Consider the following 25,006-nt stretch of genomic DNA (forward strand, 5'->3'; position numbering starts at 1 on the left):
TTACATTTGGGTAGAATCCCAAAGCTATGGATAGGAGGATGGAACTAAACAGCATTAGGAGAGGCTATAAGGCCCTGCAGGACTGCAGTGGCAAAGCCTGCCCTGGATTTGGAGAAGAGAGGTAAATGACAATGCTTTGTAAAGGTATGAACAGAGCTCCAAGTAGCAGCCTCTAGAATATTTTTGGTTGGGACCCCTCTGAGAAAAGCTGCTGAAGTACAGGCAGCCCTGATGGAATGTGATCTGATCCCCTTGGGCACAGGTTTACCATGGTGCAAATAGTAGAAATGAATGCAGTGGCTTATCCATTTGGAAATAGTCTGCTTTGATATAGCCTTCCTCTCTGATCCTGCAGAAAATGCTACCAGTAGTTGCTCAGACTTTTAGAGATTTGGTCCTGTTTAAGTAGAAACTTAGTTGTCTGTGTACATACAATGAATGCAGAATCTGCTCCCCCTTGTTCTGCGGATTTGGATAAAACGTTGTCAGGTGAATGGTCTGGTTAAGAGCCACACTGGATACCACCTTAGGCATAAAAGAAGGATTGGTCCTGTGGGACACCCTGTCCGGGTAAAATATAATGAAAGGCTCCACTGCCATGAGAGACTGTAGTTCTGAAACTCTTCTTGCTGAAGTGACTGCCAAAAGAAATGCTGTTTTCCAAGACAGAAATTTTATATCCGCAGTAGCTGCTGGTTCAAAAGGAGGCAGGGTGAGTTTTTCCAGTACAAAATTGAGGTCCCAAGCAGGAGTAGGTGCTCTTCTGGGAGGCCTTAAATTTTTAGCTCCTCTAAGATACTGTTTAAGCAGTAGATGAGAAAAGATGGGAGGCTCTGTGCTGTAATGAGCCGAGATGGCAGAGGCATGGATTTTTATTGAAGAAAAAGATAGGCCCTTGTCAAGCATCTCAGTTAAATATTGTAAAATCTGAGGAATACTGGGCTTTGCTGTGTATATTCCTTGTGCTTGGTTCCAAGCACAAAATCTCTTCCATTTAATCAGCATAGGATTTTCTAGTACTAGGCCTTCTGGCTTCCAAAATAACATCCATCACAGATTTACTGAGAGGAATGGTTTGAATAATTAGCTGATTAGCCATGCTGCAAGATTCAGAGTTTGGAGTGGAGTGTGCAGAATTTGATAGTTCTGCTGAGACAGTAGATGAGGTATTTGAGGCAAGTACCATGGAGGAAGATGTGACATGTTCCTTAGAAGCGGGTACCAGTGCTGGCAAGGCCAGTCCGGAGCAATTAGGATCATTTTTGTTTTTTCCTGTCTGACTTTTAGTAAGACCTTGGAGAGGAGTGGCAGAGGGGGAAAGGCATAGACTGATAGGTTTTTCCTGCTGAAGGATAGAGCATCTACTTTCCATGCTTTTTTGTGATAAGCTCTTGTGCAGAATTTGTCCAACTGATAATTTTGGGGAGAGGCGAATAAATCAATGTCTGGGCTCCCTCATTTCTGTGTTAAGATGCTGAATATTTGTGGATCCAGTTTCCATTCGTGCGGGTCCATAAGATTTCTGCTTAGGTCATCTGCCAGAGTATTTTGCTTTCCTGGCAGGAACTGAGCTTGGAGATGTATTTGGTAAGTCAAGGCTGTGTTCCAAATGGCCATGGCTAGTCTGCAAAGGGGGTAGGAATGTGTACCCCCCCCCCGCTTGTTTATGTACCACATAACTGTGGTGTTGTCCGTCTTTATCAGTAGTTGTTCTGGATAAAGTAAGTCCTTGAAGGCTGTCAGAGCATTCTGAATAGCTAGCATTTCTTTCTGGTTGATATGCAGATGCATTTGGTTTGGGCTCCATTTGCCCTGAATACATCTCCCTGCCAGGTGGGCCCCCAAGCATAGTCTGATGAGTCTGTAGTTAGGGTTTGGATGGCAGGGGGTAGAGTGAACGACAGTCCCTTGTTCTGGTGACATGTCTCTGCCCACCAAAGAAACTCCTGTTGTAGGCAGGGAATGAGAGGAATCATTGTTTCTAGGCTGTGACAATGTTGACTCCATAAACTTTTTAGGTACCATTGAAGTTTCCTCACATGCAGTCTCGCATATGGAATTAGTAGAATGCAGGATGCCATGAACCCCAAAGCCTGCAGAATTTGTCTTGCAGATAACTAGGTTCTTGTTGCCATTTGTTTGAAGTATGTTGTCAGTTGCCTTTGTTTGTCTGACGTGAGGTAAGCCATCTGGGCAGTTGTATTCAAGCTTGCACCCAGGAATGTAATTATTTGAGAGGGTACCAGTTGTGATTTCTTTTCGTTTATGGTGTACCCTAGGCATGTTAGAAGCCTTTTTACAAATGCCAGATGTTAAAGAAGAGTGTCCTTGTCCTCTGCTTGAATGAGACAATCATCCAGATAAGGATAAATTTGTATGCTTCTTTGTCTGCAGAATGCAATTACTGGTGCCAGGCACTTTGTAAAGACCCTGGGCGCAGTAGATAAGCCAAAGGGCAGTGCAGAGAATTGGTAATGCAAAAAACCTGCTCTGAAGCGGAGGTATCTTCTGCATTATTCCCTTATTGGCATATGCAGGTATGCCTTTTTTAAGTCTGGAGTTAGTAACCAAGCATTCTTGCCTAGCATAGGCAGTAGTTGTTGTAAAGTCAGCATTTTCAATTTTGGAATGTCCAGGAGCGTGTTCAGAATCGATAAGTCCAGTACTGGGCACCATGAATCGTCTTTTCTGGGTACCAGGAAAAGTCTTTAATAAAAACCTTGTCCTTTTTCCTTTTCTGGTACCGGATGAATAGCCCCCATATCCATGAGGGACATGACTTATTTCTGGGCCTCTGCCCACTGATTTTGTGGCAGATCCGGCCATCCGTTTGGAATTGGCAAAGTATGGAAATGAAATCTGTACCCATGGGATACTATGTTTAATACCCACTTGTCCTGGGTTATTAACTGCCAATTTTGAGCATGACGTGCTAGTTTTCCCCCAAAGGGGGCTGCCAAAAGATAAGTGCTTGGGGATGGTAGATGAAAGTCATTGAGACTGCTTAATGTAGTGTTATGCTTAGTTTTCTCCAGATTTGGAGGTGGAGGCACCCCATTGCTTTGACCTGTAAGAACCCTGTGATTGATATCTGGAGCCATTTGAGCACCTGGATTTGCCCTGATTGGCTCTGTTGGACACAGGAAAGGACCAATTTTTAGTAGCCCAGTGCCTACTTAACCTGGGTGGCTGCACTTGCAAGAAATCTTTTACAGTTTGCATAGATTTAGCTTTGTCTTCCATTTTCTTTAAAATCTCTCCTGCCTTATTACCACACAGAGTACCATGCTGCAAAGGGGCATCCAACAATTTAGCTTTAACACGATCAGGCAGATTTTGCTCGAGCCAGGCATGCCTTCTGATCACAGATCCAGTAATGGTGGCCCTACAAGAGGCCTCAAAGGTATCAAAACCACATTGCAAAGTATGCTTTCCAACTTGTTCTGCTGAATGCAATAAATCATGTAACTCTACTTTCCCCACAATCGGAAATCAACATAATTTTCTGTTTCAGTAAGCCCATAACATGCTGTTGATATTTAAGCATATGAAACTGGCAGTTTAAATCCCTGATTGCCAAGGCTGCAGATGTATAAACCTTCTTACCCATCTATCCAGCGCCCTGGAATCTCTATCAGAAGGGGTAGGATTTTTGGCTGTAGAAGCCTTTACATCCTTGGGACCCTGAGAGATAGTCTCGGGATCAGCAGCAGGATTTTTGAAAAGAAATTTGTGGGAGTCAGGAACCCTGTAATATCTGTCTGGCTTACTAGGAGCAGGAGGCAGGGAATCAGGAGCCATGCTTGATTCTGAGAACACATCATCAACAATGTCTAATACAGGAGGTATTGCCAAAGGCCTATACTGAGGAAGAAGGAAATCCCCAAGCCTCTTTTTTGATTCAGGGAAGTCCTGACTCTCCCAGTGAAAATGTTCCCTTAAAGTATGCAAAGTCTCTCCAAAAGAGTAATCCTCAGGAGGAGATGCAGATGGGATGGATTCCTCTGCATCAGAATCCTCATAGGGAGGAATAAAAAATTCCTGATCAGAAGAGGAATCAGAAGAAATGGAAACCTGATCTGAAGATTCATAATCAGTGCCTTGCCTAGGCCTCTTAGCAGGGTGGGGTTGGGAACCCCTGATCAAGGTAATTAAATCCTCAGACATTTTGATAATCTGTTTTTTAGGCATAGGGGCCTGAGCACGTGACTCGTGCGTTGGTTTTTAAACACAGAAATTGTTTTTGACCTTGTTTTTGTTGCTGGCATTGGTTTAATATACAAATGTTGAGGTCTGAAAACACCCTTGGAAACCGGTGCCTGCTCAGCAGCTCCGGATCCATCTAAGGGAGAGACATCCACGGGTCCAATACTCTGAGAATCTCGTGGCATACTGGACTCCGAATGGGTCTCGGTAGAGGCCTGCGACTCAAAAGTAGCAGGTATCAGGGGCTGCGAAAGCACCTGAGTACCGGCAACTGGCTTAGGAGAAGCTTCATCGTCGGTTTTGGACCTCGATGGTCTGTCTCTTTCTTTTTCTTTGCGTTTTTTGTGAACTCCGGTAGTCGGACTGTTAACCAATGACATTTCAGGATAGTTAAATCTTGAACCAAAATATTTAGAAGCAAAAATATACCGACGCTTAGTAGTGCGTTGGTTAAATTTAGCACAAAAAAGTGACAGCAAGGCACGTTATGATCAGGGCCTAGGCAAGGAATTCAGCACAAATGAAAATCCTTATGAGGTATTTGCTTCCCACAAGTAATGCAATTAACAACTTTTACTGACATATGTAAGGAGCAAGAAAAAATAAGTTTCCCCAATGGGGTACTTTGCTTTAGTTTGAAGACTTCTGTTCTGAAACTCAAATACGAAAATTTCAGGAGTCGGCCGACCGGCACTTGCCAACTGCTTCTGCTTCGGGCAACCCGCAGCAAGAAAGACCGAATAAAATGGTGTCGGCTGCATGTTTTATACCCCTGACGACCTGACATCATGGAAGAGGAGACAGCAACAGACGCAGGACTCAAGACTTTGTTATTCAGGCCAACTGAGGGCAACCTGCCAGCAGATTACCTACATGTAATGACTGTAACAGTGAAACACGAAGAACATCCAGGACTGCAACAGTGAATACACTCAACATCTACATTTATGGAAGTGTACACAACTGTACTATGTTTGTGTTTCACTGTTGCAGTCATGACACATTTGGGTAGATTCCCATAGCTGAGGAAATGGGTGGTGGCAGTCAAGGAAACTAGGGGTTGGCTAGGATGCCTTGCAAGACTGCAGAGGCAAATCCTGGCCTGGATTTGGAGAAGAGAGGCAGGTGGTAATGCTTGGCTTAAGTGGGAACAGATGTCCAGGTGGCAGCCTCCAGGATGTCCCTGGTGGGGACTCCTCTGAGGAAAGCTGCAGAGGTGGAGGCTGCGCTGGTGGAGTGTGTCCTGACCCCCTTGGGGGAGTCTTTTCATGCTGTTTGCATCAGAAATGGATGCATTGTGCTATCCATTTGGAAATGGTTTGCTTGGAGATGGCTTTCCCTTCTGCTCCTGTAGCAAAGCTAACCAGCAACTGATTTATTCCTGTCCAGATAGTATCGGAGCTGTCTGTGCACATCTAGAGAGTGAATAATCCTTTCCCCCTTGTTCTGGGGATTAGGAAAGAAAGGTGGGCAAATGAATGGATTGGTTGAGAGCCATAGTGGACACCACCTTGGACATGAAGGATGAGTTAGTTCTGAAGGATACCCTGTCTGTATGGAAGATGATGAAGGGTTCCAACAGCCATGAGTGCTTGCAGCTCAGAGACTCTTCTGGCTGAAGTGATGGCTAAAAGGAATGCGGTCTTCCAGGAGAGAAAATTTAACTCTGCAGAAGAAGCTGGTTCGAACGGGGGCAGGGTGAGCTTTTCCAAGACAAAGTTAAGGTCCCAAGCTGGTGTTGGTGCCCTTCTGGGGGGCCTCAAGTTGCTAGCCCCTCTGAGGAACTGTTTGAGCCAAGGGTGTAAGAAAAGGGGTTTGCTCAGTGGGAAAATGAACAGAAATAGCAGAAACATACATGATTTTTTATAAAGGAGAAAGAGAGACCACTGTGTAGTAGGTCAGCTAAGTAATCCAGGATGACAGTGATGAAGGGATGTGCTGTATTGGCTCCCTTAGCCTGGATCCAGGTGCAGAACCTTTTCCATTTACCTGCATAAGCCTTTCTGGTGCTAGGATGTCTGGCCTCATGGATAACATCCAGAACCTGTTTACCGAGGATGGCAGATTGGTTCGGGGTTAGGGAATAAGCCAAGCTGCCAAACAGAGTGTCTGCAATTGGGGATGCATGAATTACCCTTCCCTCTGGGTCAGGAGGTTTGGAATCTGAGGAAGATGCCATGGAGGCAGCGAGGACAGGCTATGCAGCAAGGGTACCAGTGTTGCTGGGGCCAGTCTGGAGCTACAAGAATGGTTCTTGTTTTTTCCTCCTTTATTTCGAGCAGTACCTTGAGGATGAGAGGTAGGGGAGGAAAGGCATAGACCGATGGATTGACCCAGGGAAGGACAGGGCCATCCACTTTCCAAGCCATGCAGTGATGCTCCCTGGTGCAGAATTGGCTGAGCTGATGGTTGGTGTGGGAGGCCAAGAGGTCGACCTTCGGGGTTCCCCATTTCTGAGTTATTTGGGGTGAACCCCTGTTGAGTTGCCACTCATGTGGGTCCAGAAGGTTTTAGCTTAACTGGTCTGCCAGAGAGTTGAGAGCCTGGTAGGAATTGTGCTAACAAGTGTAGTTGCATGGAAGAGGCTGTGAGCCAAAGGGTCATAGCCAGCCTGCATAGAGTGTAGGAGTGAGTGCCTCCCTGCTTGCTGATGTACCACATAACAGTGGTGTTGTCTGTTTTGATCAGGAGAACCCCTGGAGAGAGAAGGGGTTTGAAAGCTATCAAGGCGTGCTGCACAGCCATCATCTCTTTTTGAGTGATATGCAGAGGGATTTGCTGTGGGCTCCATTAGCCCTGTATGCACCTGCCATCCAGGTGTGCACCCCAAGCATAGTCTGATGAGTCTATGTTGAGGGTCTGGGGGGTGGGGAGAAGGGCAGTCCCTTGTTGTGGGAGCATGTTGTTGTCCACCACAGAAATTCCTTTCAGAGGCAAGGAATTATAGGTAGAAGAGTTTCCTGGTCTTGACAGACACCAAAGGCTCTTTAGGTACCACTGAAGTTTCCTGATATGGAGTCTGGCATATGGAAAGAGTAGTATCTAAGATACCATGAACCCCAGAGCTTGCAGGAACTTCCTTGCAGATAAGCTGGGGCCTGGGGGCTAGTTGAGAGAAGTAGGCTGTCAGGATTTTTTTTTCTCTGGTGTAAGGTATGCCATCTGGAATGCTGTGTCCAGACTTGGTCCCAGGATGACTATCCTTTGGGTAGGCATCTGTTTGGATTTCTTTTCACTGACTGTGTACTCTAGGAAGGTTAGTAGGGTCTTTACAAAGGCCAGGTGCTTGAGCAGCTTTTCTGGCTGTCTGCCTGAATAAGGCAATCATCTAAAGTACGGGTAAATTTGAATATTTCTTTGTCTGCAAAAGGCAATGGCCAGAGCCAGACATTTTGTGAAAACTCTGGGAGCAGTAGATAAGCCAAAGGGAAGCACAGAAAACTGAAAGTGCTGAGATCCTGCCCAGAAGTGGAGATATTTCCTGCATGATTCCCTGACAGGAATGTGAAGGTAGGCCTCTTTTAGATCTAAGGTGTCTAGCAAAGTGTCCTTGAAGAGCATGGGTAGCAGCTGTTGGAGGGTGAGCATTTTGAATTTTGGGATCACCAGGAAGGTGTTTAGAATGGATAGATAGAGGATGGGGCACCAGGTGCCCTCTTTTCTGGGCACTAGAAAAAGTCTGGAGTAGAAGCCTTGGCCTATCTGTTCTGTAGGAACGTGCTCTACTGCCCTCAGAGAGCAAGGAAAGGATTTGCTTTTGAACCTCTGCCCCCTCATTTTGGTGGTAGATCTGGGAACCCTTTTGGGGTTGGAAGGGTGTGGAAGAAAATTTGTATCCCTGAGACACAATGTTCAGAACCCATTGGTTGTTGGTAATGGTGGCCCAGGTGCTTGAGTGAAAGGAGAGATAGTGTAAGTGAAGGTGGGCAAGGGGGGGGGGGGTGAGTCATTGTGAGTTCTTACCACAAGGGGGGTGGCTTAGAACTCCCTGGTTTTGAAGTGGAGGTAGTCCACTGCTTAGATATCTGTATTCCCTGGAGCTGCTGTCTGGGGGGTTCTGTTTCCACAGGGCCTAAGCTGGGCCGGTTTACCCGGAGCAGACCTGCGCTTGGAGGGACAATGCCTGCTGGACCTGTAAGGAATCCTTAACTGTTTGCATGGATTTTGCTTTTTCTTCCATCTTTTTTTAAGACCTCTTCTACCTTAGTGCCAAATAAGTTATTCGTGCTAGGGGGGCATCCAACAATTTAGATATGACATGGTCTAGCAGGGGTTGTTCCTTAAGCCATGCATGTCTTCTAATGACAGATCCAGTGACTGCTGCCCTGCAAGAAGTTTCTAGGGTGTCAAAAACCACAGTGCAAAGTGTGGTTAGTTACTTGACTTGCAGAATGGATTAAGCCTTGTAAAGCTTTAGATTCTGCCCAAGCAGGAAAGGAAGACTTTTTTGTTTAAGGAGTTCCTAGGTATGTTGCTGAAATTTCAGCATATGGAAGTGACAATTTAGTGCCCTGATAGCAAGAGTAGCTGAGGTGTACACCTTTTTACCCCATCTGTCCAATGCTCAGGAATCCCTGTCTGAGGGGGTGGGATTCTTAGCAGAGGTCGCTTTAATCCCTTTTGGCCCTTGAGAAATTACCTCGGGGTCAACTGTTGGATTTTTTAAAGATATTTGTGCGAGTCAGGGACTATATAGTACCCGTCTGGTTTTCTGGGAGCAGGAGGTAGGGAGTCAGGAGTCGAGCTGGATTCAAGGAAATCATCCACAACATCCAGGACTAGGGGGATGGCCAAGGGTCTGTGTTGCAGAAGATCTAGGAATCCCCCCCCCCCCCAATCTCTTTTTAGATGACTCTCCCATTGGAAATGCGCCCTTAAATTATGCAGGGTTTCCCAAAAGGAAAAATCCTCTGGGGGAGAGGCTGAAGGAATGGAGTCCTCTGCATCAGAATCCTCATAAGTGGAGAGCGGTTGCATGTCTTCATAGTCAAATGCATCAGCTCCATCGGACTCTTGTTCAGACAAAAAGTACAGTTGCGTACACTTACCATAAATGTAGATGTTGGAGTGTATTCACTGTTATAGTCATTACACTTGGGTTATCCTGCTGGCAGGCTACCCTCAGTCGGCCTGAATTCCAAAGTCTAGGTCCAGCGTCGGTTGCTGTCGCCTCTTCCCTGGTCAGTGCGCCAGGGGTATAAAAGATGCAGCAGACACCATTTTCTTTAGTTTTTCTTGCCAAAGATGTCCGGTGCCCCCAAAAGGGTACGCTAAAAATAGGCCAATAAAAACATGCATGCACCAAAATATATAATACCTTCATCGACAAGCAAATACACCACATAGGTTGTATAGATTAGAGAGGTGTAGATAAGTTCCAGCAAAGAGATGGGGGATGGTGGGTGGGTAACTTGGACTGCAACAGTGAATACACTCGAACATCTACATTTATGGCAAGTGTACACAACTGTACTATGTTCTTCGTGTTTCACTGTTGCAGTCATTACACTTGGGTTGTGTCCCAAAGCTATGGTTGGAAGGCTGGAGCTAAAAAGCATTAGAAGCGGCTATGAGGCCCTGCAGAACTGCAGTGGCAAAGCCTGCCCTGGATTTAGAGTAGAGTGGTAAATGATAGTGCTTTGTAAAGGTGTGCACTGAACTCCAGGTAGCAGCCTCTAAAATGTATTTGGTTGGTACGCCCCTGAGGAAAGCTGCTGAAGTGGCTGCTGCTCTGGTAGAATATGGCCTAATGCCCTTAGGCACTGGCTTGCCATATTGTGAATAGCAGAAATGAATGCAGTGGCCTATCCACTTTGAAATAGTCTGCTTTGAGACAGCCTTTCCTTGTCATCCTGCAGCATATGCCACTAGTAGTTGCTCAGTCTTTCTGAAAGCTTTGGTTCTGTTCAAGTAGAAGCGTAGCTGTCTGTGTATGTCCAAAGAATGCAGAATTCTCTCTCCCTTATTCTGTGGGTTTGGATAAAAAGTAGTCAGATGAATGTTTGGTTAAGGGCCACACTGGACACTACCTTAGGCATAAATGTCGGGTTTGTCCTCAGAGAAACCCTGTCTGGATAAAAAATGATAAAAGGTTCCACAGCTGTGAGTGCCTGTAGCTCTGAGACTCATCTTGCAGAGGTTATTGCTAGGAGCAGAGCTGTTTTCCAAGATAAAAAAACTTTATATCAGCTGTAGCGGCTGGCTCAAAAGGAGGCAGAGTGAGTTTTTCCAAGACATAATTGAGGTCCCATGCAGGTAATGGTGATTTCCTTGGAGGCCTTAATTTTTGGCTCCTCGGAGGTATTAACTTTTTGGCTCCTCGGAGGTATTACCTTAAAGGATGAGAAAAGATTGGTGGCTCTGTATTGTAATGAGCCAAAATGGCAGAGACCTGAATTTTAATTGATGAAAAGGATAGGCCTTTGTCCAACATCTCAGTTATGTATTGCAAAATCTGATGAATATTTGGTACTGCTGTGTCAATTCCTTGTGCATGGCTCCAGGCACAGACTCTCTTCCATTTTCCAACATAAGATTTTCTAGTACTAGGCCTCCTGGCCTCCCAAAATGACATCCATCACCGCTTTAGTGAGAGGAGTGTTTTGTATGACTACATTATCCGCCATGCTGCCAGATTTAAGGTTTTGAGTTGGCTGTGCAGGATCTGATTGTTTTGTTGGGACAGTAGGTGAGGTATTTGAGGTAAAGTCCAGGCTGGGCAATGAGACAAGTTCCTTATGATTGGATACCAGTACTGGTGTGGCCAATCAGTATCATTTTTGGCTTCTCGTCTGACCTTTAGGAGTACTTTGGGGAGGAGACGCAGTGGAGGAAAGGCATATACCGTTTCCAGCTGAAAGATAGGGCATCCACTTTCCATGCTTTGTCTGTGATAAGTCCTTGTGCAGAATCTCTTTAGTTGGCAGTTGTGAGGAGAGGCAAATAGGTCTATGTCTGGGCACCCCATTTCCTTATTTAGTCAGTAAGTGTTGAGTATTGCAGTTTGCATAGCCATAAAAAAATGTAGAATTGCTAATAAAAGGGCAGGCTTTACAAAGTAGGCATTTAAATGTGCCTTTCCGTTGAGAAACAGGTTTCTTAGTGAATTCATTTGTTACACAAGAGTCTCTTTAAATTTTTCTTATTTTTAAACGTGAATCTTGGATTGTCTCCTACTATTCTTCTTAACTGGTCATTGGAGGTCTCAGCCAGAATCTTTTAATTACTGCTCGAATCTGCTTACTGTCTGTGCTATAAGTAATTGTACAGTTAACTCTCTGTTCACATTCAGTACTATGTCTGATGTCTTCTCTCTTATTACAACCCAAATCCAAGGTGAAAAAAGGACAACCCCTACCTTGTCTCGGTCACATGATCATTATTTAGACCAAGATTACTGCCCTTATAACCTCTTGCCTTTAAATTATTACTAAGTTTCTTTATCTCTAGGTCAAAATCTCCTTCCCTAGTACATAGCCTTGAGGCTCTTACCACTTGATTGTCTCAAACATTATCAAATAGGTGTGCTGGATGCATGTTTTGACGGTGCAAATAGTGGTTCCTATGCTAGTGCCTACGCAAACTGCAATACTCAACACTTAATCTATTTAGCCGCTTGCTCTCACTGTCACGCCTTCTTTGTTGGAAAAACAGACCAGCGTTTAAAGGATCGAATAAAGAGACATCAAAGAGACATTCGAAATTCTGATCCAAATAATGCTTTGGCTATCCATTGCTCAATAAATCCATCACACAGTTTCAAATTTCAAGTTATTGAAGTTACTAATTTAAACGCAAGAGGTGGCGATACTATGAACAGGACTGAAGTCAGGAAGATGTTGAATTGTCAACTTACAAGCGAATCATCCACCTGGTCTAAATGTGGCGGCCCCTTTCAGACCTATATTGAAGACCAGACGGAACACTGCTGGACACTAATATTTTTGCAATGTTTTACTGGAGAGATCTGAGTCATCTAAGTTTCTTGACATGTTTGATTCAATACTAAAGCACATAACTTCATTTTGTGCAATGGAAAACAATTATAATATTTTAATTGGCTACTCATTGTATAGGTGGCCTTTTAAATAGCTTAGTTATGAAGAGCTGATCCTGGTTATGAATAATAGTCTAAGATGTGACTGATGACTCGTTTTGAAATTTCTTCACTCTTCATTCACTGGCATTAGTGTCTTAGTTACATTTCTGCTCATAATACGTGTACATGTCATAGGGACTTGGTTTAGTTCCTCCCTCTCTGCGACTGATTTTTAAAATCTCGCCCCCTGAGCTATGAAAAGAAGAAATATATCTGCCATTAATTTCTGCTAATGACGATCCACAGTTTTTTAGCTATGTATGCTGTGCTTATGTTGCTGATTATAGAGCTATTGGATTTATTGCAATGTTCTGGTTGGATATTCACTCCACTGATGGCCTCTGAGTGACGTAAATATGAAACGCTGACTGTGGATAGGAATATCACAATGCAATATATGATTGGTGATCTATCTGTGTGTCTAACTAATGAAATGAAGCATCTAAATAAGATCCACAGTTTTTTAGTCGTTTATGTTGCTCTTGTGTTGTTGACTGTAGCGCTTCTTGTTTTAGCAGTTCTCATAAAATATATAATAGATAAACTAGCTAACAATCTATGAAGGGAATACTTGGAAAAAGGTGACTTTCACCTTGTATAATTGGATTTACTGCAATGTTCTGGTTGGATATTTACTTCACAGATGGCCTCTGAGTGGCCTAAACATGAAACGCTGACTCTGGATAGGACTATTACAATGCGATATGTGATTGGTGATCTATCCATGAGTCTAACCAATGAAATGAAGCATTTGTTACCATCTGCCTATTGGTCTCTACATTCTGATACTGGTTCTTATTGACCAAGTTATAGGAGCTAGTTCTGTAATTTTTCTCAATTATTTATTTACTGTTAGAGCGTTCCAAAATTATTTTCCTGGTCATGGCTTATGTTTCTGGTCATGGTATATTTATATCTGCCATAGGAACCTGGCTTAGCTCCTCCATCCCTGTGATTGATTCTGTCATCAAAGCACGATCTTTTAAAACTCGCCCCTTGAGCTACGAAAAGAAGAAATATATCTGCTAAAAAGTAATTCCTGCAAAAGAACATACACAGTTTTATAGCTGTGCGTGTTGCACTCATACTGCCATGGCTATAGTGCTTCATGTTTTAGCAGAAAATATATAAGAACTGGGTACCAATTTATGAAGAGAATATTTGGAAAAAGGTGACATCTCGCCTCGTATATGTGGATTTATTGCAATGTTTTTGGTTGACTATCCATTTCACAGACAGCTTTTGAGTGGCGTAACTATGAAACGCTGACGCTGGATAGGGCAATCACAAAGTGAGACGTGATTGGTGATCTACCTATATGTCTAACCAATGAAACAAAGCATTTGCCATCATCTGTCAACTGGTTTCTAAAGATGGGGCTTTTGGTCGTTTGTAACTCGTAGAGATTGAAGGACCATTCTTCCTTCCATTATTGGTTCATCTTAAATGCATACTAATTTGGCACTGAACTTGAGGGGGCAAACTGTGATTGGCTAACCAACGTGGGAGAATATGAGACGCTACCTTGACTGGCCATATGCGATGGCAATTGAAGTATGTTGACTGGTCCATGAATTTATTGAAATGTGTTTTGATTGGACATTAGGCTTTTAAATTCTGATTTTTATCTCATGAATTTTAAGATCTGAAGAAGGCATTATTGCCAAAAGCGCTTATCAGATTTCATTTTATTACGTTTATTAAAGAGAAGATTTTTAACAGTTATCATTCCGTGGTGGTTACCGAAGTTTTTCAGCAATGAAATAAAGTACAGTTGTGCAAGTGCTTTTACCAAAACAGTGGAAATTTTATTAAATTACTGCTGCAAAAGCGTTTAGCTTTACGAGTTATATCTTACCAAGAATAACATAGATGGCCTATTTTCCAAAACCCTTGGTTCCTTCTACACATGCACTCAGGCCGCTGTTGGCTCAATTTCCTAAGGGAGAAAACAGCAGCCTTCAAGACTTTCTTGCCAACAGATAATAAAAAGAGGGAAGCTACTATCCTGATAGAAATTAGACACAGCTGTACCCTTCGTTACTCAAATCACATACTTAAAAAAATATATACTGAAGGGTGTTGAGTGAGGGTGCAGCTGCTGCAAAGTACAGTTTTGTACCTACCATAAATGTAGATGTTCGAGTGCGAATACAGCTGCCGTCATAACAGATGGGTTCTCCTGCCGTCAGGCGGGTCCTCTGTCGGCCGAATTCCAAAGTCTAGGTCTGGCGTCAGTTGTCGTCGCTTCTTCCCTGACGTCAGTGCGACAGGGGTATAAAAGAACCAGCAGACGCCATTTTCTTCAGTTTTTCTTGGCCCAGATGTCAGGTGCCCCCAGAAGGAAGGCAATACATAAAATTATGTAATAATGCAATGCAATATAATCAAAGACCAGTAGTTGCAAGCAAATACACCATAAAAGAACACCCCTAGAGGGGAAGGAGGGAGGGAAACCTGGACTGCAGCTGTATTAGCACTCGAACATCTACATTTATGGTAGGTACAAAACTGTACTATGTTCATCGTGCATACAGCTGCAGTCATAACAGATGGGTAGAATCCCAAAGCTAAGAAAGGGGTGGTAGGCACTAGGTGGAGCTAGGAGGAGCCAAAATGCCCTGCAAGACTGCAGTGGCAAAGCCTGCTCTAGATTTGGAGTATAATGGTAGGTTGTAGTGCTTGGAGAAGGTATGCACAGAACTCCAAGTGGCTGCTTCTAAAATATCCTTGGTAGGAACTCCTCTGAGGAAGGCTGCAGAGGTGGCTGGTAGAATGAGTTCTAATGCCTGTAGGTACAGTTTTGCCATGAAAGGAATAGGAAAAGCGTATGCAGTGGGCTATCCATTTTGAGATGGTCTGTTTGGATATTGACTTTCCTTGAGCTCCTACCGCATAGGCCACAAAAAGCTGTTCTGATTTTCTGAAGGGTTTTCTTCTGTCCAGATAATAACGCAGTTGTCTGTGGATGTCCAAGGAATGCAGTAATCTCTCCCCTTTGTTTTGAGGATTAGGATAAAAAGTAGGTAAATGTATGGCCTGATTTAAAGCTACCCTGGATACCACTTTAGGCATAAAGGACGGGTTGGTACGTAATGAAACTGTCCTGATGGAAGATGATAAAAGGCTGGACAGCCATAAGAGCCTGTAGTTCTGAAACTCTCCGAGCTGAAGTGATAGCCAGAAGGAAAGCTGTTTTCCAGGACAAATATTGTAAATCTGATGAGGCAGCTTGCTCAAAAGGAGGCAAAGTCAGTTTTTCCAGAATGAAATTAAGATCCCAAGCAGGTATTGGTTGTTTTCTTGGAGGTCTTAAATTTTTAGCCCCTCTGAGGAACTGTCTTAATAGAGGGTGAGAGAATAAAGGTGGATCAGTGTTGTATTCTGCAGAAATGGCTGAGGCATGGATTTTGATGGAGGAGAACGAAAGTCCACTGCTTAGCAGTTCAGCCAAATATTGTAGTATTTGAGGTAAATTCAGTTTTCCAGGGCACTGGCCCTTTTTCTCATTCCAAACACAAAAACGTTTCCATTTTGCAGAGTAAGCTTTTCTAGTTGATGGCCTTCTGGCCTCCAAAATGACATCCTGCACCTCCAGGGTCTGCTGCGATGCTAAGGAATCTTCCATGCGGCTAGATTGAGTGTTTTCAGCTGACTGTGAAGAGTTTTGAAGCTGTGCTCAGAAGAAGAGGCATTAGAGGCAGGGTCCATGGTGGGGAATGTGTCAGGCTCCTCAGGAGTGGGTACCAGTGTTGCCTTGGCCAATCTGGAGCAATGAGGATCAACTTTGGTCTGTCTGCTCTGGTCTTCAATAGGACTTTGGGCAGCAGAGGAAGAGGTGGGAAGGCAAACTGTCATTGATGTCCAACTGAAAGAGAGAGCGTCCACTCTCCAGGCCTTTGGATGGAAGAGCCTTGAGCAGAATTTTGTCAATTGATGATTTTTGTGAGAGGCAAAGAGATCTATGTCTGGCCTTCCCTATTCTTGGATTATTTCTGTAAAAACTTTTGGATGCAACTTCCATTCGTGTGGATCTGTCATATTCCTGCTTAGGTTGTCTGCCAGCGTGTTTTCCTTGCCTGGCAAGTACTGTGCTTGTAGTTCCATTTGTAAGCCCATGGCCATGTTCCAAAGTGACATGGCCAGTCTGCATAGGGTATAAGAATGTGTTCCTCCCATGTACCACATAACTGTGGTGTTGTCTGTTCTTATCAATAGCTGACCTGGTTGTAGAAGGTCCTTGAAAGCTATAATAGCATTTATCAATGCTAGCATTTCTTTTTGATTGATGTGAAGGTGCTTTTCTTTTTGGGTCCATTTGCCCTGAATGCACCGGTCTGTCATGTTCGCCCCCCAGACGTAGTCCGAGGCGTCTGTTGTGATGACTTGATTTGCTTGAGGCTTGCTGAATGGAAGACCTGTGTTTGCTTGGCATGCTTGAGCCCACCACAGAAATTCCTTTTGCAGACATGGAATTAATGGTATTATTGTTTCCAAACTGTGGCTGTATTGAGACCATATGTTTTTTAGGTACCATTGTAGTTTTCTCATATGCAGCTTTGCACATGGGATTAGTAAGATGCAAGATGCCATGAATCCCAGAGCCTGCAGGATTTTCCTTGCAGTCTGCCTGGTGCAATTTGCCAGTGTTCTGAAATATTGAATTAGTTGCCCCTGCTTCTCTGGCGTGAGGTAGGCCATCTGGGTGTTTGTGTCCAAATTGGCACCCAGGAAAATTATCTTCCGAGAGGGTCTTAGTCTTGATTTCTCTTTGTTTACTGTGTATCCTAGAGAGTTTAATAACATTATTACATAAGCCAGATGTTTCAGAAGAATGTGCCTGCTGTCCGCTTGGATCAGGCAGTCGTCCAAACAAGGGTATATTTGTATCCCTTGAAGTCTGCAGTAGGCAATTACTGATGCCAGGCATTTCGTGAATACTCTGGGTGCAGTAGATAAACCAAAGGGCAATGCAGAGAATTGATAATGGGTTGAACCTGCAAGAAATCTGAGGTATCTTCTGCAATTTTGTCTGATTGGGACATGCAGGTATTGCCTCCTTGAGGTCCAATGTTACCAGCCAAGACTCCTTGCCCAGCATGGGAAGAAGTTGCTGTAGAGTGAGCATCTTGAATTTTGGTAAGAGTAAAAATGTGTTTAGGATGGAAAGATCCAAAATCGGTCTCCAATCTTTTTCCTTCCTTGGCACTAGAAATAGCCTGGAATAAAAACCTTGACCTTGTTCGTGTGTAGGTACCTCTTGAATAGCTTTCATGTTTATAAGACCTGAAATTTGCTTTTGTGCCTCTGCCCTTTGATTGTGTGGCAGGTTTGGCATGCCTTTCATTTTTGGAAGGGTATGAAAATGGAATTTGTAGCCTCTGTTTATAATATCCAGGATCCATTTGTCCTTTGTGACAATATGCCAATTTTTTGAGAATAGTGCCAGCTTTCCTCCTAAGGGGGCTGCCATTTGAGACCTGGTTGGCATGCAAAGGGGAAAGTCATTGGTTTTGCTTTCTGAAAGATTGTGAGTTGTCCTCACCACCTCTGTGTAGGAGCTTGCCATTGTCTGCCTCTGTTAGAGCCTTGTGTTTGTCCTCTGCCCCTCGGGCCTGTATCTGCCTCTTTGGGGTCTGTCTGTGGCAGGAAAGGACCAGTTTTTGGAAGGCCAATTTCTACTAAAACATGGGGGTTGGACCTGCAGAAATTCTTTTACAGTTTGCAATGATTTAGCCTTTTCCTTTTCCTCCATTTTCCATAATACTTCCTCAGCATTTGCCCCAAATAGTACACCCTTTTGAAGAGGGGCGTCTAGTAATTTAGCTTTGACATGATCAGGCAAGGCTTGTTCCTTGAGCCAGGCATGCCTACGTATGACTGAGCCTGCAACAGCAGCTCTACATGAGGCCTCTAGAGCATCAAAACCACATTGTAAGGTATGTTTACCCACTTGTTCTGCACTATGCATCAAATCCTGCAACTCCTTCATGTCTGGTTGTTCAGGTTGTGACATTTTACTTTTCAATTGAGATAACAGAAACTGTTGGTATTTTAGCATATGAAACTGACAGTTTAAGGCCCTCATGGATAAGGTAGCCGAGGTATATACCTTTTTTCCCCACCTTTCTAAGGATCTGGAATCTCTCTCGGAAGGCAATGGGTTTTTGGTAATGGAGGCTTTAACTCCCTTGGGCCCCTGAGAGATGGTTTCTAGGTCAGCAGCATGGCTTTTGTATAGAAATTGGTGTGAGTCAGGAACCCTGTAGTACCTGTCAGGCTTAACTGGAGCTGGAGGAAGAGAATCCGGGTTAAGGCAGGCCTCCGAATAAACATCATCTAGGATGTCCAGGACAGGAGGTATAGCCAGAGGCCTGTGCTGGGGTAACAAAAGAAATTCCCTAAGCCTTTTCTTGGAATCTGAATAATCCTGGCCTTCCCAGTGGAAGTGTTCCCTTAAGGTATGCAGAGTTTCACCAAATGAGTAATCCTCAGGGAGAGATACAGAAGGAATAGATTCCTCTGCATCAGAGTCTTCGAAAGGGGAGTAAGACTGTTCCTGATAATCAGAGTGCTCTGAACCTCTGATTAGAGTAATTAAATCCTCAGCCATTTTAAGCATCTGTTTCTTAGGCATGGGGCCTGGAGATAGGCCCTGTGTAGCTGCTCTCTTAGGGTGCATGGTAGCTTTAGACTTGGTGAAAGCCTTGATGAAGAAAGAAGAGGAAGGTCTGAAGACACCTTCAGTGGAGGTGGACCTGTCCACATTCTGTGTTTCAACACCAAGCGTGGCTTCGGTATCTGTAGCCAGGGTGTGGGCAGAGGAGCCTGCGACCTCGGGTACAGGAGACACCACCAAAGATGTGTCGTCGGTAATCAGGGGCTGCATAGGCGCCTCGCTGAGAACCGGACCACGTGTAGTCGGCTTAGGCGTGGTGTCGGTAGAGGCCGCGGACCTCGAGTGTCGGTCCTTGTCTTTGCGTTTTTTGACAAAACCGGGGTCGGAGTATCCGACGACATAGTATAGTTAAATGCTTTTCCAAAATAATGCTGGGCGAACTCAGTCCGACGCTTAATAGTGCGTTTGTTGAATGTAGCACAAAAGCGACAGACCGAGATGTCGTGGTCTGGGCCTAAACAAGGTATACAGAGGGAATGGAAATCCTTATGCGGCATTTGCTTCCCACAAGAAATACAATTATTAACTTTGTCTGACATCGGTCTGAGGCAAGAAAAAAAAGTTTCCCCAACGGGGTACTTAGCTTTTAAGAAGACTTCGGTTCCAAATTTTTCATAATCTCAGGAGATGGCCGACCAGCACTTGCGAACTGCTTCTGCTTCCAGCACCGCGCAGCAAGAAAGACTGAAGAAAATGGCGTCCGCTGGTTCTTTTATACCCCTGTCGCACTGACGTCAGGGAAGAAGCGACGACAACAGACGCCGGACCTAGACTTTGGAATTTGGCCGATCGAGGACCCGCCTGACGGCAGGAGAACCCATCTGTTATGACTGCAGCTGTATGCACGATGAACATCAGTGATTTGCTCAAACATGCACATACACAACTCTAGTAGGCCTGCCATAAAATCACTGCTGCAGAAGCCTTTAGCTATATGGTAAGATTACAAAAACTGATGCAATCTGGGAGGAGGCAGGATGAGGGTCCAGAATCTCCGGAAAATGTTCCTAGCAAAGCCTGATCTAGACCAGGAGAAGGAAGTAAAGTGTCTTTTTAAAGAAAGGCCAAGTAGTGGGCTCTAGAATGCTTCTACAGTCCACCCCTTTCCAACATGCCATTGAAGCTAAGGTTCTGGTAGAATGACCTCAACACTGCCTGAAATGTCTTGTTATGGTGGGAACAAAAAGCAATAGCAAGGACAATCATCTGGAAACTGTCTGTTTTGACATGAGTTGCCCTTCTTAGGGACAAACAACTGTAACTGTTTAGCTTTACTAATGGATTTAGTTCTGTTGAGTATATTATTACATTTGCCTAGGCACATCCAAAGTATGGCAAGCCCTTTCTTCCTGGTTTTGAAGCGACAGAAAACCTGGTGATTGAAGACCCATTTCAAAGTAAACTAGGAAACAGCTTTATGCATGAACGGAGGAATTTGTTTTTAAAGTAACCCTGTTTCTATAGAAAAAACAAATACGGCTCACCTACCATAGGAGTTTGCAACTCAGATACTCTTCTTTATGCAACCAAGATACTCTTCTTTACATTGTCACAGCAATAAGTAGTACATTCTTCCAAATCATGAACAGTAAATCAGCCAGATGAGTGGTCTCAAAAGGAGACAGTTAAGATCCTAAAATGGTGTTACCCGTTTCGTAGGTGGTGTGACATGCAAAACTTACTTCAAGGACAGCTTGACCAAAGATTCAGCAGAAAGATCATCCATGAGCAAACATACTGAAATGCCAAAAGAAGAACCTTGACAGAGGAACAAGACAGGACAGAGCATTTTAACTCACACAACCTTGACAGAAAAGCAAGACAGGGCAGAGTAACTCCCACAGACATCTGATGCACCCGCTACAGACTGAGCAGGGTGTGTGTGTGTGTGTGTGTGTGTGTGTGTGTGTGTGTGTGTGTGTGTGTGTGTGTGTGTGTGTGTGTGGGAGAGGGAGAGAAAGAAACAAGAGGCCTGGATTCTAAGACATCTGGCCTCTCTAGCCAATGTAATTCTGTCCTTACAAAGCCCAACACTGGGATCTGAAAGTCAGTGGGTGCAAATGTTTGGTTCAAACAGTCTTTAAAAACATTTTTTTATTGTGCAAACTCGCAAGAAAAGTCATTACGAATCACAGATGCCATGAACCCTGGTATCCAGAGAAAAAACTCTGGCTGAAGTTTGAAACCGAATGGAGAAGCTCAGGAAAATTTTCTGATATAGACCCACTTTCGCCTGTGGAAGAAATGCCTTTTGCATAGGGCACGGCTGTCCAACTATTTTGGCTATATGTCCATTCAAACAGCTTGCTGCAGGACATACAGAGGAACAGATAGAATGCTTTGGTGGGCCAGACTGTGGCCCTAGGGCCACCTGCTGGACACCCCTGGCATACAGGAATCCAAAAGGCATCTTAGAAATGCAATCCTGTGAGAAAGAATCAAAAGATAATTTTTGAATGATGATCGAGAATCCTAAACTGACAAGGAGTTTGCTTACCAATGTGAAAGACTAACACCTTGAGAAGGGCTCTATAAAAATAAGCAAGTAAGGAAAAATGTGAATGCTGTGCAGTCTGCAATGGGGTATCACAGCAGACGCTTTGTGAATGCCCTGGGAGCAGTAGACAACCCAAAGGGTAATGTAAAGAACTGATAATGCAATGCAATCCAGAGACAGAAAAAAATAGAAAACTTCTGAAGTCTGTGGCAGCGGGAATATGACAATAAACATCATTCAAGTCTAGTGTTATCAAAAAAAAAAACGGAGGAGGAAATGAGAGTAACAGTGAGAATGGAAAGGTCAAGAACCGGTCTCCAAGAGAGATCCTTCTTTAGGACCAAAACAATTCTTAACATTTCCCACCGATTTGGTGGAACTCATTCTATGACTTCCATGGAAATCATTTGGTTGATGATTGGACGGTACAAGGAAAGCATCTGGATCATGATTGGAGAGAACCAGGAAGTCTGATCTGAAGGATGCATAGCTCAAAGTAAAGTTAGACATTTCCCACTGCCGTTTGTAACTGTTCTGAACTACTGTTAGAATTTGTTTGTGTGAGACAATCTGATGCCAAAGTGGAAGGTGGACAGCCAGACTGTGAAAGAGATTTAAAGGGGGAGTGTGTGTGTGTGTGTGTGTGTGTGTGGGGGGGGGGCATAGTAAGTCAACCTGAATTATTTAAATGTCCTTTTTCTGGAAGGTTCCCCCCTTTCATTTTGGACCCTTAGTGGTAAGGTTTCTTAAAATTCTTCCCATTGCATGCCTGACAAAACCGAGGTTTTAGCAACTGGTAGGGGAGGGGCTGAAAATCCAAGTAATGCCTTGAACTACTTTACCTCTGTCCTGCTAACAAAGCACTCAAACAAAAACTCCTTATTCAAAGGAGAATTTAAGATTTCAGATACAAAATTCCGAAGACTAAAGAAGCAGAGGAATACATTCTCTTCCTAAATCTGTCAAAAGCTTTTCCATCCTTCTCAAAAGGTACAAGATTAGCGTTTACTAGTCTTTTTCATGCAGCTGGACTAGAAGCTGCAATAGCTGCTGGATCTGACCTGGGATGAGAAAACAAATACTTAAGATAGTGGAATGTCTGTATGCCTTTTTAGGGGCTGCAGACCGATATTGCCTGTATACCTGGTAGTCAAAAACAGCCTCCAGTACTGGTAAAAGAATTGGAGCAAGTTGTATTAAATACTTGCATAATACTTCCTCAGAAAGAGAGAGGAATATCAATTTGCTTCCACAGAACACTGTTAATCTTAAGATACAGTTTTAGAAAAAGAAAATCTCTCAATAGGAGATTGAGGAAATTTCCCCTGAATCAGAATCTGGGCAGAGAGAACAGAAGATGCTCTATTCCTAGTCCTTCTCACCTTCATCAATCAGGGAATGAACAGAAACCGATTAAACTGACCAGTTTCTGTGTAAAAAAAGTCCAATTAATTTCAAAAGATTTTAAAGTTTGCAATAATCCAAAGTAATAAAAATTCTCCTTTATCAACAGAAAAGCAATCTTGAGGAAGATAAAAATTTAACTTTCTATTTCCTTTTCTGGGGACTGAGTCAAGGTGGTATATTACACAGGGAAGAAGTTTCTTAACCTAGTATGCAAAGATGCACTCCCCACCGACTGGGTGCATGTGTGACCAATGAAAGCAGTTCTCCCATACCTGTGGAGGGCACCTAAATAGCTTCAGAGGACATGGCTCATCCCCAGTCCATGGTGGCTGAAAAGACTACACTAGAGGTCTCTGGAACAAGAAGCGACTAGTCAAGAGGAACCAGTAGTGGCCACTGCAGTCACTCACCAGCAGCAGCTGAGGCATTAGCTGAACCCACTATGTTGGGAATGGCTCCTTGTAGGTTCTATTTGTGGCTGGGAGAGTTAGAATCACAGGACCAGAAAGCAGTTTTATGGATCTGCATAGAATGAAGTCTGATCCCCAGTCTGTGTTGCTATGAAGAGGTAAGTTGTCAAAAGGAAGTCTTCAGAAGCAGCATACCCAACTATACCCCCTTAACACCAAAGCTACAGTACATGCACACAAGCACTAGTTAAACTCACTCACCTTCACAAAAAGTAACCCAATTGCGCCCTAGCACTAAGGAGCTAAAAACAGGCATAACTGTTTTGACAGATCAATTGGTCCAGTCAAAATAATAGCACAAAAAACTGCTGTTACTCTTAAAGAAACAGGACGCCTTTCACATCATACAGAAACAGTTAAAAGCGTGGAAGATATTCCCAAATAGGGACTTACCCGTATAGCAGTAGACAGAAGAGACAAACTTCAATCCTTTTGAAGTGCAGGAGGAGCGCTCACAAAGGTGGCAAAAAAGTTTAAAAAAAAATTTAAAGGGGCTCATTAAAACTCCTCAAACCCAAATTTTTAAAAGCACCTTAAAAAATTTTAAAAAAGGGAAAAAAAGACAAAAAGAGGGACTGGCCCCAACCCTTTTGAAATACCCTCAACATCATAAAAAAAGGGGAAATTTGGTTTAAGTATTTTGGGGGGAAATGGTTTTGCCCCGTTGATACAAGCCAAAATTTAAAAAACCAAAACATTTAAAAGGGAAAAGCTTTTTGAAATTCCCAAGGTTCCCCAAAAAAATATGAAAAAATTAAAATTTTAATTTTGAGGCCCTGGCATGGGTTTTAACCCAAAAGGCATTCCAAACCCAAAATGAAAAAGCTAACCCTTTTGCCTCCCAGCTTCGGGAAATGGGAAAAGGGAAAAATTTTTTTAACAAAAAAATTTAAAAAATTGGTGGGGCCCATAACCCTTTAGGCATCCAGAGAGGGAAATTTTGGGAAAAGGCTTATTCACGCCCCCCTTTTTTTAAGGGGCCTAAAAATATTATATACCCTACTATAAAAAAACTTTTAAAATAAGGAAAACCTTTTTAATTCAACCTTTTGCAATAAAAAAAAATAATAAAATTTTATTTTTATAATAAAAAAATTAAAATAATAACAAAACAATTATATAAAAATTTTAACACAAAACAAATTAATAAATAATTATTATCCCTAATTATAAAACTTTGGCTTTAAAAAATTAACCCAAACACTAAAAACATATAAAAAATAATCAATAATATTTTTATCAATACTTTTTTAATATAAAATAAAACCTATACTCTATATTAAAAATAAATAAATATATAAAACCAAACTTTAAAATAAAACAAATATTTATTTTTCAAAAAATAATAATTTAATTTCTTTTAAAAAATTTTCAAAAAATTAAAAATTTTATATAAAATAAAATATATTTTTATTTATAATATAAAAAACCTTAATATTATTACCCCACAAAAATTTTCCCAAATTTTAAACCTATTTCAACAAAAAAAACCCTTTTTAAAAAAAATTTTAAATTTTCCAAATTACCTTTAATTTAAAATTTTAAAATCAAAAATTAAAACAAAAAAAACCCAAAAAAATAATATATTTTATTCTTATAAACTAAAATTTAAAAATTTTTAAAAACCATTTTCTAATATATAAATCTAA

At 42.8% G+C, this 25,006-nt stretch overlaps 1 protein-coding gene across 1 annotated transcript in view; it reads right to left on the reverse strand.

Moving 5' to 3' along the window:
• The window catches only part of LOC122789392 (BTB/POZ domain-containing protein 3), a 175,284-nt gene that overhangs the window by 134,629 nt on the left and 15,649 nt on the right, over positions 1-25,006 (reverse strand). The window contains exon 3 of the mRNA XM_044056814.1: positions 730-758. Coding sequence (XP_043912749.1) covers positions 730-758 — 29 coding nt within the window. The remainder of the gene's footprint in view (positions 1-729; positions 759-25,006) is intronic.

Source organism: Protopterus annectens, chromosome 1.part2 (genome assembly GCF_019279795.1).
Source record: "Protopterus annectens isolate FY-2018-M chromosome 1.part2, PAN1.0, whole genome shotgun sequence".
Lineage (NCBI taxonomy): Eukaryota > Metazoa > Chordata > Ceratodontiformes > Protopteridae > Protopterus > Protopterus annectens.